This window comes from Pelmatolapia mariae, linkage group LG15, assembly GCF_036321145.2.
Source record: "Pelmatolapia mariae isolate MD_Pm_ZW linkage group LG15, Pm_UMD_F_2, whole genome shotgun sequence".
Classification (NCBI taxonomy): Eukaryota; Metazoa; Chordata; class Actinopteri; order Cichliformes; family Cichlidae; genus Pelmatolapia; species Pelmatolapia mariae.
In genome coordinates, this window is record NC_086240.1 from 19,888,592 (window position 1) to 19,901,264 (window position 12,673).

At 39.0% G+C, this 12,673-nt stretch overlaps 1 protein-coding gene across 8 annotated transcripts; it reads left to right on the forward strand.

The window, feature by feature from the left end:
- Positions 1-894: 894 nt before the first annotated feature.
- Positions 895-12,244, forward strand: LOC134642922 (microtubule-associated protein RP/EB family member 3-like). Of its 8 annotated transcripts, none has more exons than XM_063495008.1 (8): positions 895-993; positions 5,640-5,719; positions 6,134-6,261; positions 6,344-6,489; positions 7,027-7,186; positions 8,747-8,877; positions 9,602-9,748; positions 10,728-12,244. In XM_063495008.1, the coding sequence occupies exons 3-8, from the start codon at positions 6,141-6,143 to the stop codon at positions 10,794-10,796; spliced, it is 774 nt and encodes a 257-aa protein (XP_063351078.1). In that variant the 5' UTR covers positions 895-993; positions 5,640-5,719; positions 6,134-6,140; the 3' UTR covers positions 10,797-12,244. The 8 variants fall into 8 exon arrangements, with proteins under 8 accessions (XP_063351078.1, XP_063351083.1, XP_063351080.1 ...); XM_063495013.1 differs by having other exon boundaries at positions 6,137-6,261; XM_063495010.1 differs by having other exon boundaries at positions 5,653-5,719.
- Positions 12,245-12,673: the final 429 nt, after the last annotated feature.

Sequence of the window (12,673 nt, forward strand, 5' to 3'; positions counted from 1 at the left end):
TCTATGAGGAGTTAAAGAATGCATGGAGAGATGAATCACAGGCCCTGAGTCAGTGGATAAACGACAAAAAGGTGGTTTCAAAGAAATTCAAATTTAACCATTAGGTCATTGATATTCATCGACTCCTCAGATCCACACTGCACTTGAATCTGATGTGAATCTGTTTAATCACATCAGATTTTTAGGAGCTCTAATACAGGACCTGCATTTTTCCTGGTCAGACCATTTTAACAACATCTGCAAGAAAAAGCCTCTGTTGACCAGCACACCTTGGGTTTCAAGTTGCATTTGCTAGGGTGTACTACGTTTGCTGAGCATTTTGATGTTAGCTTATGTTGTGACAATCAGTTTCTGAGTGTTCCCTCAGTCAAGCTATGTATTATGTTTTTTCCCCCTCTCTTCCTATTCATGTCTATAAACTGGCAATAAAGGATTTCAAACCGGTCCAGTGATTACCTGAGTTTTATTCTTCTGGAACTTAACAGCATCCCTGTGATGTATTAGGAATCCTTAGGTTTTACTTCTTTCTGACATCATTAGTACAGACCTGCTTGTTACCAAATTAACATCTTATAGTGTCTGATATCCAGCTCTTTCTGTGATAAGAAATCAATTTAATCAGCATAAGAATTAAACTGATCTCTTCTATCCTCGAACTAAAATTCATGTGTGTTAACGTCTTTCAGACCCACTTATACTGCACTTATACGGGGTGAATACAATGTTTAAATGCCACAGTGAGCGCTTCTTCCAGAAAAAATACTGTGCCGCAGTCACGCTGCTAGAGTCCGTCTCCATCATGGCCGCTCAGTGGACACAGTTTCACTGAAACTCCTGTAAAAATTTATACACTGCGCCGCACATGCGCATTGCTGGTGGCTTAGTGGGTCGCAATCTCGCGCAACTTGCTTGGGCGACAGTCGGGGTTATAGCAACGGAAAGCCCATCAGCAGAAGCAGCGGGACGGCGGAGAGAGAGACGGAGGTAGCCTCAGTAAGTAACAAGAACTTTATTGAAAACGGCCCTCCGCACGGCCCAGTCTGTGCTGTCTGACCGACTGTGTGACTCTTTCACGGGATAAAGACTCCAGCCGTCCCGTAGGTGACAGCCAGTCGTTGGCTGGTAAGGTGCGTGTGTATTATCGAAAAGGCCTCCAGAGGGGGGTAACGTTAGCGTGGAAAAGTCGCGTTTTCAGTTACGCTCGGATGGGTTAAAGTTAGCGGATACAAGTGTGGGGACATTAAATAAGCTGGAAAAATCCGCTTATGTAAAACAACAGTAGCCAAACACCCACGGAGCCCCACCACAACCGGCGGGGGGCGAGCAGTTAGCTGGGAGCTAGCTGATCGGTCTGAGCAGCGCTGAAACGGCTGTAACGTCAACTGTCAAAACACTGAGCCGTGAGACCGAAGTTCAGCCGTTTACTATCCAACAAACCATGGTTTATAACTATTGCATTACCAAACTTTTCATAGCCTGCTTAGATCAAACTATAAAATGCAAAATGATCTCTGCTGATAAAAAAAATGAAGTTTTTTATCAGATTGAGCCCCTTATCTGATTAAAAACCTGTTGACAAAGAGCTCTTTATAACCACTATAATATGATATTATTTCAAACTAAGCAGAAGTGTCCTGTAAAAGTCTGAAATTATTGTTAGTTAATTTTAATTATTACGTCTTTTAATTAGTAATATTGTATTCTGTTAATTATTGTTAATTAGTTTATTTCCCGATAGTAGGTCAGACCTTACGGAAAAAAAAGAAAAAAACTAGCACTTTATAGGTCAATCAGCATAATTTATTAGTAGCTTCATAATTAACACTATAAATTTATAATAGAAAAATATTTGCTAATTAAAGCTTTAAAATAAATGTATGGGTTATATTAATAAAAGAAAGAGAGGACAGCTGTTGTCAGCCTACCAATGTTTTTTTTTACACTAAATCTGAAAATGTATCAGGACAAACTAAGCAAGTTTTTACTAACAGCCTGTCACAAAAAACACATAATTTCTTTAGTTGGAGCTGTGTAAAATACCAAAGATAACACATTTTAAAACGCATAAATAGTATTTTTGCACCAGCAAGGTGATTCTCAATGAGGCTTTAGCTTAAAAATTGGCATATCTCACCATGGTGTGTGCAGTGTGTTTAAATAATAATAATAATAATAATAATAATCTGAGATATGCCAACTTACACAAAAACTGGACTGAAAATTAGTGGCAGTGGGTCTTATTTAGTAATGAGTTAGAATTAGGAATTTGTGTTTCAGATCATCATCAATAAATTCAAAAGAGAATGAGGAGAGAGGTACAACAACGAGTGTCTACAGTCTACATGGTGGAGACTGTCATGGTTTGCGCTGCATTTCAGTCAGTGGTGTTGGAGATTTTGTCACATGTAAGAGGGTATTACAGAACCATTTTTTTAACACTCAAAAAATTGCCTATTTTAAAACAGCAAATTATATTAATAAAAAAAAATATCTGTTGTTGATTATTAGAGTATTCTGCTGGATCAAAGTGGTCCTTTGGTGATTAGTAATTGCACATGAGATAAGTGGCAGGAGTGAGCAGCAGTACAAACTGAGCAGTACAAAATGTTTGCATGGCAGTTAGTACAGTATTGCACAGAGTAAGGTTTTTTTTTTCTTATTTAAATACTAATAAAAGTGGGGTGACCAGTGCAGAGTGTAGTATGTACCTGTGAAACTGTAGGGCACCTTTTGTGTGCATGCTGTGGAGTGTGGTGTTTGTGTTTAAGTTTTGTGGTTGAGGCGAATGGCTTGGTGGTAAAAAAAAACAAACAGTTTTTATGTCTTGTAGTCCGAGCAGACAGACTCCTGTAACATTTGCCAGATGGTAACAGGGAGAACAGCTGATGTGCTGGGTGGCTATGGTCCTTGATGATGCTGTCTGTTACCTTATTTGACTGTACTCTCTGAATTTCCCATGTTATTTTGACTCTGAAAACAAAAGTGTCTTTTATAATTGTTGATGTGGTTAGTTTGCCTGTGCGGAAAAATCTCTGATTTAATTGCAGAGCTTTGATCTAAAAATATTATATCATATTTATTCAAGTGTTTATTTTACAATGTTTCAGTGCTGCTGGGTCAAACTCATTGGTCTGGCTACACTTTTTATAAGCATATTTTTTTTTCTATATTGTAGAGAGCCTCCAAAACTAACATCACACAAAGCAAAACATAATCAGGAGCTTATACTGCACTCTTATACTGCAGCTTACTTACATCACTTTATTGCTCAATGAGTCTGTACTCACGTTTTGATGGTTTTTAAGTTAATCTGAAGTCTATCAAAGTGTGTTCTTTTCAACATAAAGTGCTAGTAATAAGATTCAAAAGAACACCCAAATTTATCTTTGACTTAAACAAGTGAAATAATTGCAAAAACAGTTAGCTGCTATGTGTGGATGGTGTTTTGAATTTTCTGGAAATTACAATTAAAATAGAGGGGAGATGTCAGGGATTTTTAAGGTTTGACTTGGAAATTTCTCTGGAAACTTCAGGATAGTTTGCTTCCTGCATTTCCATACCTTATACCCTGAATATATAGTACTTTCCCCCCCTGTGTATTAGCTCAAGATTATGTCACAATAGTTAAAAAAAAGTGTGATATTGATATTTTTGATGGTATAAAATAAATCAGAACAATGTGTTATTAATGCTTGTAGCTTGCAAGTAACAGCATTTATATGTGTATATGTGTGTACAAATGAAGATAATTTTCTTTCCTTCTTTTCCAATGAACTGCTGTCTTTGATGACACATTTCCTAATCTGAAGTGTGAATCTACTGAGACAAGGTGCCAGCAACAGCAGCATTTTGCTGCATTAGTGGCGACGCAGCAGTATCAACAATGACACAGCATAAGTCTAATGTCTAGGGTCTAAAGCACAAAAGTTGCCTAGTTAGTATCTTCCCTGGAAAGATTAAGTAAAAATATATTATAAATTTGCTTGGCTTAAAAAGAAAAGAAACACTGATTGAAAAGAATCAATCAGTGGATCAAAGTCCACACGCAAACCTGATTGAAATGCTGTGGTTGGATCTAAGAGAACTGTGTATAGATGAATGCCCACAAACCTCAATGTACCAAAGCAATGTTGTAAAGAAGACTTGGCCAGAATACCTCTACAGCAGTGTAAATGACTGATAAAGTGAGACAGAAAACAACTACTTCAAGTGCTGAAAGTAGTCCTACAGACTATTGAATCACTGAGTGTATTTAGTTTTTCACAGGACTGCACAGACTCCTGAGAAAACTTTCTTTTTCACATCACTGCATGTTGTCATCACCTACCAGTCTGATCCAGAAAAAGGTGCTAAAAACCTACTAATTTGAAAATCCATGAAAATCTGTGTCCTTATATGACCTGAAACTTGTGGCCAGCTTGGGTGTTATTTTAGCTGTGCTGATAAGAAATAAATACAGTTGTGAGTTGTTGTAGTACTGTGTCACTCTTGAATAATTTGCCTGAATGGTCGCAGTGACCTGAAAGTTGAATAACTGTCAGCTTTGCATCATGGGTGGGTGAAAAAGTCATAGAGCAGACTTCATTATTTAACTGCTTGGAGTTCACAGAGTAGCTAAACTGTAGTATTTTATGTGAGGACTCTGTGTTCAGACACAGAAATACTGGAATATCTGGCAGATTCACTGGCTGCAGTCAGGAAGTGATTGTTCAGCACAACATCCTGTATTGTGTTTATTTTGGAGGCCGTCAGGTCACGGGAAATGCTGTGGTATTGTTGGATTTTTCCTTATCTCACCTGTCAGTGTGATGCTTCCCTGCTGGGTTGGTTTTTATGTTTGTCTGACGCACCTACGGGCGGTCTGAACTGCGATGGGCAGAGCACGTTGAACCTGGGCTAACAGGATTAACTGGGCAGAGATTAGAGGCCCGGCCTCAGGTTTTCTGTGGCATGTCCCTCTGTAACCCTGGCGAGGGGTAAACCTCCATGACCTATTTTTATGGTTTGCAGTTTATGTATTTTCTTGTTTTGCATTCAGTTTGGTTTCAGTCAGTTTCTATTAAGAGTTTACTCATTTATGTTTAGTTTTTATTGTTTAAGATGTTCTTATTGAAATTTCACTGATTATTTGTTTGAGACCTCAGAAATTTGCACATGTGTGTGTCAGAACTGAGTCTCCCATGTTTGGGGTGCAAAATGTAGCTTCACTTACAGCATTTTAATAAAGTAGACACACCGCAGTGTTTCACATATGTTTATGAAATTATGTAAACACCTCAAATATCCAAAGATGTACAAAAACGGATCTAGGAGCTATGCCCTAAACCCAACAAGAAGTCAGCCAGTTTGAATTTCTCAGTGTTTTAGTAGAAATCGGCACACAGATTTAATCACATGGATTTCATATTTGGTCAGCTTGAACTAAAGACCTTAATGTTGCTATATTTTGTTGGTTTTGAATTTTCTTTAAGGGGTTAAATCATGGTGACTTGTTCAATTTCAGTGTTTCAACATAATTCAAAAACTTATTATAAGTCACGTAAACATGTCCCCAGACAGTTAAATTTGCATTTTTGAGTAGATGATTACCTTATGTGAAGTATAAACTGTAACCGGGCTGATACTGAACATGATACCAGTTTCTGTCTCCAGGTCTTTGTATAAGTGGCCAAGTACAACCCAATTCTCAGCAGTACGCACCAACACACACCCAGCACAGGTGAGTAAACTTGTGTTCCCATATGTTTTATTATAAAGCATGCAAACTTAAATAAATGTAATAAAACATGAAGATAAAGATGTAATATTATTACAAAATTACCAAATGGTGATTTTACTGTCAATCAAAAATCGTAAACATTAAAAAAAAGGTAAATAAAATAAGAAATGAAAAAAGATCATGAATTCTCTGTCATCTAACACGCTCCTTTTTGCCATTATAGCTGTACAGCATTAACTGGATACACATATTCTTCATTGTGTGGAGTCTCTTACTTTTACTTTATATAGATATAAACACATTTTCATAGATTAATCAGACTTATGTGTCAGTGAAAAAAAATTGCCTGGAGCCTTCAGATGTTACACTGATGTTAATATCTTTACATGCGCTTGCGTGTATGTGGGTGCCTAGCAGGAGGATGGCAGTGAATGTCTACTCCACCTCTATGACCATAGAGAACCTGAGTCGCCATGACATGTTGGCGTGGGTGAACGACTCTCTGCAGCTCACCTACACAAAGATCGAGCAGCTGTGTACAGGTAAACACACACTTCTCGAGAAAAAGCTTCAAATTAAAATAAATGTTTTTCTTGACTTTGTGCTCATGTTCTGCTTTTTCAGGCGCAGCTTACTGCCAGTTCATGGACATGCTGTTTCCAGGCTGCATATTACTGAAGAAAGTCAAGTTCAACGCAAAACTGGAACATGAATACATCCACAATTTCAAGGTCTTACAGGCTGCGTTCAAGAGAATGAGCGTTGACAAGGTGGGAACAGCGAAACCAACTGCTGTTTGTTCTTATTATCAGAGGTGTCATATCTGTAAAAGTACTTTTATATTAGTTATAAGTAGTTTATATTAGTGGCTCATCCCTGGCTGCTCCAGCCTACATGCCGAATAACCTTGGACAAACTTGGACTAACCCTAAGCTCTTAGAGGCATCCATCAGAGTATGAATGTTTAAGTAGAAAAAGCATAGCTAAAATGGCTTGGGTGAAGTTGCATATAAGAACCACTCTGTTTTCTATTTAAATCGGTACAGTTAAAGTACTGTGGCACAGTCTAAATTGTTTTTAACTGTACTGTAGATAAAGTTGTCTTTAAAGTTGTCATTCTAATATTATGAATGTGATTTTTTGGGGATCATTTACCTTGACTGTTGGAAGCAAGGTGATAACATGCAGATCATCTTAAAGATGGCTGATGTTACCCCAAAATGACAGTTATTGGAGTATCTAATCCCAAGAATCCCTTTTCTGACATTTCAAGAATGTTTTTTTCCTGCTATTTAAAAACATTTCAGATCATCCCGGTGGAGAAATTGGTGAAGGGGAAGTTCCAGGACAATTTTGAGTTCCTTCAGTGGTTTAAGAAGTTTTTCGATGCCAACTATGATGGGAAAGAATACGACCCTCTGCTGACACGGCAGGGCCAGGAAGGAACGCCGCCTCCACCTAATCCAGGTACAACACGACATAGTCAGCTGTGCATGAACCTAAACCCTTCATTTTACTTCTCTCACATCTTCATGCTACCACATCCCCACCTCTAACCCAGGTGAACCTATTCATCATAAACCTAAAAGACCCACTCGCTCAGGTAACATCCCCTCCATGCAGCATGTGTGTTTGCAGTGTGTTACTCAGTTTATGGAGTGCTCTATCCTGGCTGGCTGTGGGCAGCACTAGGGGCTCTAATTATCTGTCTGCCAGCTCCTTCCCATTAGGTAGTTCGACTCTCATATTACAATTTTAGTATTTCTTCTGCATGTACAGCATTAATAATATGAAGAACTTTAAGGAAATATTCAAGACTGTAGGTCAAGCTTCTTGAATGCAGTATTTTTCCAATCTTTGAAAAATGCTGCATTCGTAAAGTTATTGTCCTGTTTTGGCGAGCACATGTGACTAGCCTCAGTTTCCCATTCTTAGCTGACAGCAGTGGTACCCAGTGTGGTCTTCTGCTGCTGCTGTTGACTCGAGGTTCAATGTCTAGGCATTCTTTCTACTGTGACATCGAACATCAACAAGGCCTTTTCATCCAGAGAAGTACCGCTGACTGAATATTTGCCCTTTTTTAAGGCCAGTTCCTGTAAACCCTAGAGATTGTTGTGAGGGAAAATCCCAGTAGATCAGCAGTTTCTGAAATGTGTAATTCTGAAATGGTATGACAGCCCATCGGCCACCAACAAACATGCCATGTTCAAAGTCACTTAGATCATCTTTCTTCATCATTTTGACTCTTAATTTAAACTTCAGCAGATCATGTCTGCATGCCTAAATGCACTGAGTTGCTGCCATATGATTGGCTCATTATTTTTTAGCATTAATGAGCAGTTGAACTGGTATACCTATTGAAGTGGCAGGTGAGTGTATGGACTTTAATTCTGAATCAAAGCTGTTAAACATCAGAGCTGCGCAGCCCTTGTTCTCTGAGGTTTGGTATTTTGTAGTGAGTCACAGCATTAAAAACAGAGGCGTACTAACTGACAGTAATATGCCTCAAAGTGGAACATTATGTGGCCTTTAAAGTATCCTTAATACAAATGGGAGGATTATGTCCCAGCCCTGCCCACAAAGAACCAATTGCCAGGTGAAACAGGAAACACATTAGCCAATCATGCTGTTTCACTGATGCATGCACAATATAGTTTCATGGCAGTTTGTGGTATCTACATGCTATAGTAAAAATGTGTACTGTTTCCTTTTCTTTGGTTTACTCAGTCAATATTATGAATTAGCATGGCATGTGTTCAATGCTCTCATGAGATTCACTGAACAAACACCACTCTGGATTGAGCCATTAAGAGATGTGATGTTTTGTAAAAATATAACTTTCTGGGGGATAACAAGGATCTTAAATCGTATTTTTTTAGCAAAATTACCAAACAAGATATTATCAAAATAGCTCCTGATTAGTAAACTTATGTCAAGAAGGATTTTGCTCTACATACTCAAACATACTTAGGGGCTGATGAGCTAAATAGATGTATAGACATGTAAACATGTGCTTCTTTCATATAGGCCCCATGAGAACATCTCCCACAGCACCAAAGAGTGTCCCCACCCCGCAGAGGCAGATAGCATCAGCCCGCAGGAACCCTCCTGTGACGCGTAATGGAGGAGACGCTGAGCTCATAGAGCTCAACCAGCAGGTACCGCTGCCCTGATAACTTTTCAAGAAAACCCTGTAACAGAAGTCCTGTGCAGCTCTTACATCAAAACTGCATAATTACTCAAACCCTTCAGCATTAATGAAGTTGGTAGTGGTTTGGAAGCTTCCCAGATTTCTTTTTTCAGTGTGAGTACTGGTGCTGGATTCTGATTACTACTCTTTAAGAACCAGCCCACATTTCTGCTGATCTGCTCTGTGACACAGCGTCACTAACAGACCCTGGAGTACTTTTGGATGGAAATCTCTTAAGTCACTCTGCAGTTTCCCTCTCATAGCTACACACGTCAATAGTTTCAACTTTGGACATAGAAATTTTGTGCTGCCACCTTTTTGGCAGTGGAACCAGTCTTCGAGCTGGTTCCTTGTTTCTGTACCAGGACTGTGTCGGTGGTAAAAATGTAAAGTGTTACAACAATTTAACTTTGGAATGTTTTTCTGACTCACACAAGTCAGGCTGAAAACACTGAAAAGGTCTGATGTGACCAGCTCAACAAATCTTCACATCCTGTTAGTTGACTGTGGACATTAGTACACAAAATTTATATGTAGCTTTTTTCCTTAAAACGCTGCAGCTTTGTGAGCATGTTATGATATCATTTCTTCTGTTTTGTGTCTTCTGTTTCTTTGTTTTTATTGTTGAACAACATTGTTGTTTCAGCTGTCTCCCTCATCGTTTTTTTTTCCACCGTTGTTTCTGGTCATAGTTGCTCGATCTGAAGGTGACCGTAGACGGGCTGGAGAAGGAGAGGGACTTCTACTTTGGGAAGCTGAGAGACATTGAACTCATCTGCCAGGAGAACGAAAACAACCCAGTTTTGAGCAAAATCATGGACATTCTGTATGCTACAGAGGTAAATACAGGCCAAAGTGTTTACTTACATGCAGCAATTACAGCACAGACCAGGAATTTGGGGGGGTGGACTGGTCTCAGGCTTTCATAAAATATCTTGAGATATTACAAGAAATCAGACGATATGTTTATTGGTTGTTAGAACATTTATTTCCCACAGTATTCAGATTAATTCCTTATCCCCTGACTTTACCAAAGGCATCACATATTTATGTCATCTGCAGGCTGGTGAACATTTGAATAGTCAAATGTTCACCAGCCTGCGTTCAGAGTTACATGCTCCACACTGCTTGCAGTCATGCACATGTTCCCAGGTAATGAGCCAATTATAATTCCTTGAATTCCTGATTATGGAATTTTAAACATTTTAGGCTGATCTGAGCCATGAGCAAAGTCCAGTTTGTTTACATTGTTTGATCACTGTGACACGGTTCATTTGGATTCAGGCATGTGGTACGAGGCTAACAGTGGCTGAGCATAGACTTTTGACACATCTGAAACTACAGCTGCTTCTATGACATAATAATAGTAAGACACAAGAGAGGACAGCTTGTCACTGCTTCCAAAAATGGCTCTAATTAAACCACAAGATGCATAAAATCACAGACCTTCTGTGTTCTCTGTGAGTGCTTTTCAAGCACTCCCCAAAGCTAGCAAGTGTGAGGCAGGAGGGGTGAGGTGCTGGGACAAACTCAAGAGTACTCTGGTACTCTTTGTTAAGTGCATTATGAGTGGAGACCAGCGAGGGAGTGGAGGTGGGTGATGGTTGTACTTTCCACAGTACAAGACCCATGTCAGTAAAGCAATAAAGCACCTCAGTGAGGTACAGAGACATCTGAGTGAACAGCTGTGTGTTTTAACATATTGCTGCAAGGAGGAAATCTTTAAAAATACTGAGATTATGAACAAATGTAGCAAAAAACTTATGAAAGATGACCTTAAGCTGGTAAAGCCTGAAACACTGATCTTATCTTTTCCAGGAGGGATTTGCACCACCAGAAGATGATGAAATTGATGAAGGAGCACGAGGAGAACACGAGGAGTACTGAAATCTTCCTCTCCTCTTTATCACCGTCATCACCCCTCCACCTCTCGTCCTTTAATCTGACCTTAATTGCCATTTTTGCCCCTTTTTGTTTTCCCTCTAATTAGTTTACATTTTACAAACTCCCCTTACTTCGCCTGTCTTGTCCACGGCTGTCCATCTCACAACATGTTTGTAGTACAGCCTCACTTCCTTTCCAAACTCTTACTAGTAAAGGACGCTTAACCCGGACCGGTCTGGACTCAGACCCAGCAGCCTGGCTTGGCTTACTCGATTTGTTCTAACCTGATGGGACAACTGTACTGCGGGGCTTCTCATCCTGCTGGTGTGTCGCAGGTTTATAGTTAACAGCAGTGAGATGACAAACAGCTCTGGTGTGCTATGAATCTGTCTGACGAGGCAGGTCACTTTCTCCCATCATGCACTCTGATTGTTGACCACACACAGACACACATATTGATCAGGGTTCTCTGCAAAGTTTATACATGAAACCACACAATGTTTTCCACATAATGTGATCAGCTTTAGAAGATTTTGGCTGGAAGTGGCTCAAAGTGAGATTATAAAAAGGCGTTAAGCCTATCCAGAGAGCAGCATGCACGCTGCACACGATGACACATGTGAACGTTTAGCCCACAGACATATCACAGACTCTGAAATGCTCACATGTACGTCGTAAAAAAGTAATCATTCTGAGGTGAAGCATCATAGATATGTTTTTATTATTTTTATGAATCGTCCCAGCACAGAGGGTTTGCTCATGAAACTGTCCAGACAGCTTGTTTAGGAGCCATTAGATGTATTTATGTTTTTATTTATTTATATTTTTTAATCTGCTCTAAACAGTTTCTGAAAAAACACAAGATGGGGTTTGTAGAAACTGAAGGTCTTGCACTAAATGTAGCAAAAAAAGCTGACTGAAATGATCCAAAATGCCAACATGCAGTGACTGGCTACAGCCAGAACGACACAGAAAGATGCAATTTTATATTTTGTAGATTTGTTGAAAAAGACTTTTGTTTCCTTTGCATTGAATTCTTCAGAGGCCAAGTCAGAGGCATAAGTTTAAACTTATTTAAATGTCAGGCTTTGAATTCTATCAATGAACAAATGTAAAAAAGAAGACTATAGACGGACACTACTAAATACTAATGTTTGACCGTTTTAATTGAGTTAAACATTTTAGCTGCTATCACTACTCTTCTGTTGCCGTATTTAATTGAATTTTCATAAATTGCATAGCGTTAACACACCACAATGGCTGCCATGGAACTAAAGGTTTGTTCTTTGTGATTGACAGCCAGGCTGAGTGTGATTGCCATTAGTTAGATCAGTCTGAGAGAAGAGAACATCAGACCCTCTCTCACCTTGCCATGGCAGCTGTGTGATAAACTTGCATCATTTGGACTTACTGCTGGAATGAAATAAAGCTATGAGTTTCAAGAAAAGTAACAGACCTCATCACTGTGTGCTGTCTGCTGCCGTGTTTTTACATAGATATAGACTTTATTTAATCCCACACTGGAGAAATTTCCTTGTTACAACAGCACAAGGGACAGGAAGAAAAGGTAAATTAGAGACATAATAGAAAAAAACAAAAAATAGAAAAAAATAAATAAGAAAAATAGTAAACAAAAAAGCCAAAATACTGTACTATGCACACATGGTTACTATATACAGTAAAATACACCAAGATTTTACTTTTTTATATGTACATAAAGCGCAGTGGGAATGATAACAATATACATGCATTTTTAAACAGTATTTCTCCTGTCTGGGTATGGTACAGCCTGACTGCTGTCGGGATGAAGGACCTGTGTAGGATCAGTCCTACACCGTGGTTGTTAAGTATACTACTCAGAGACCCCACAGTCTCATGTA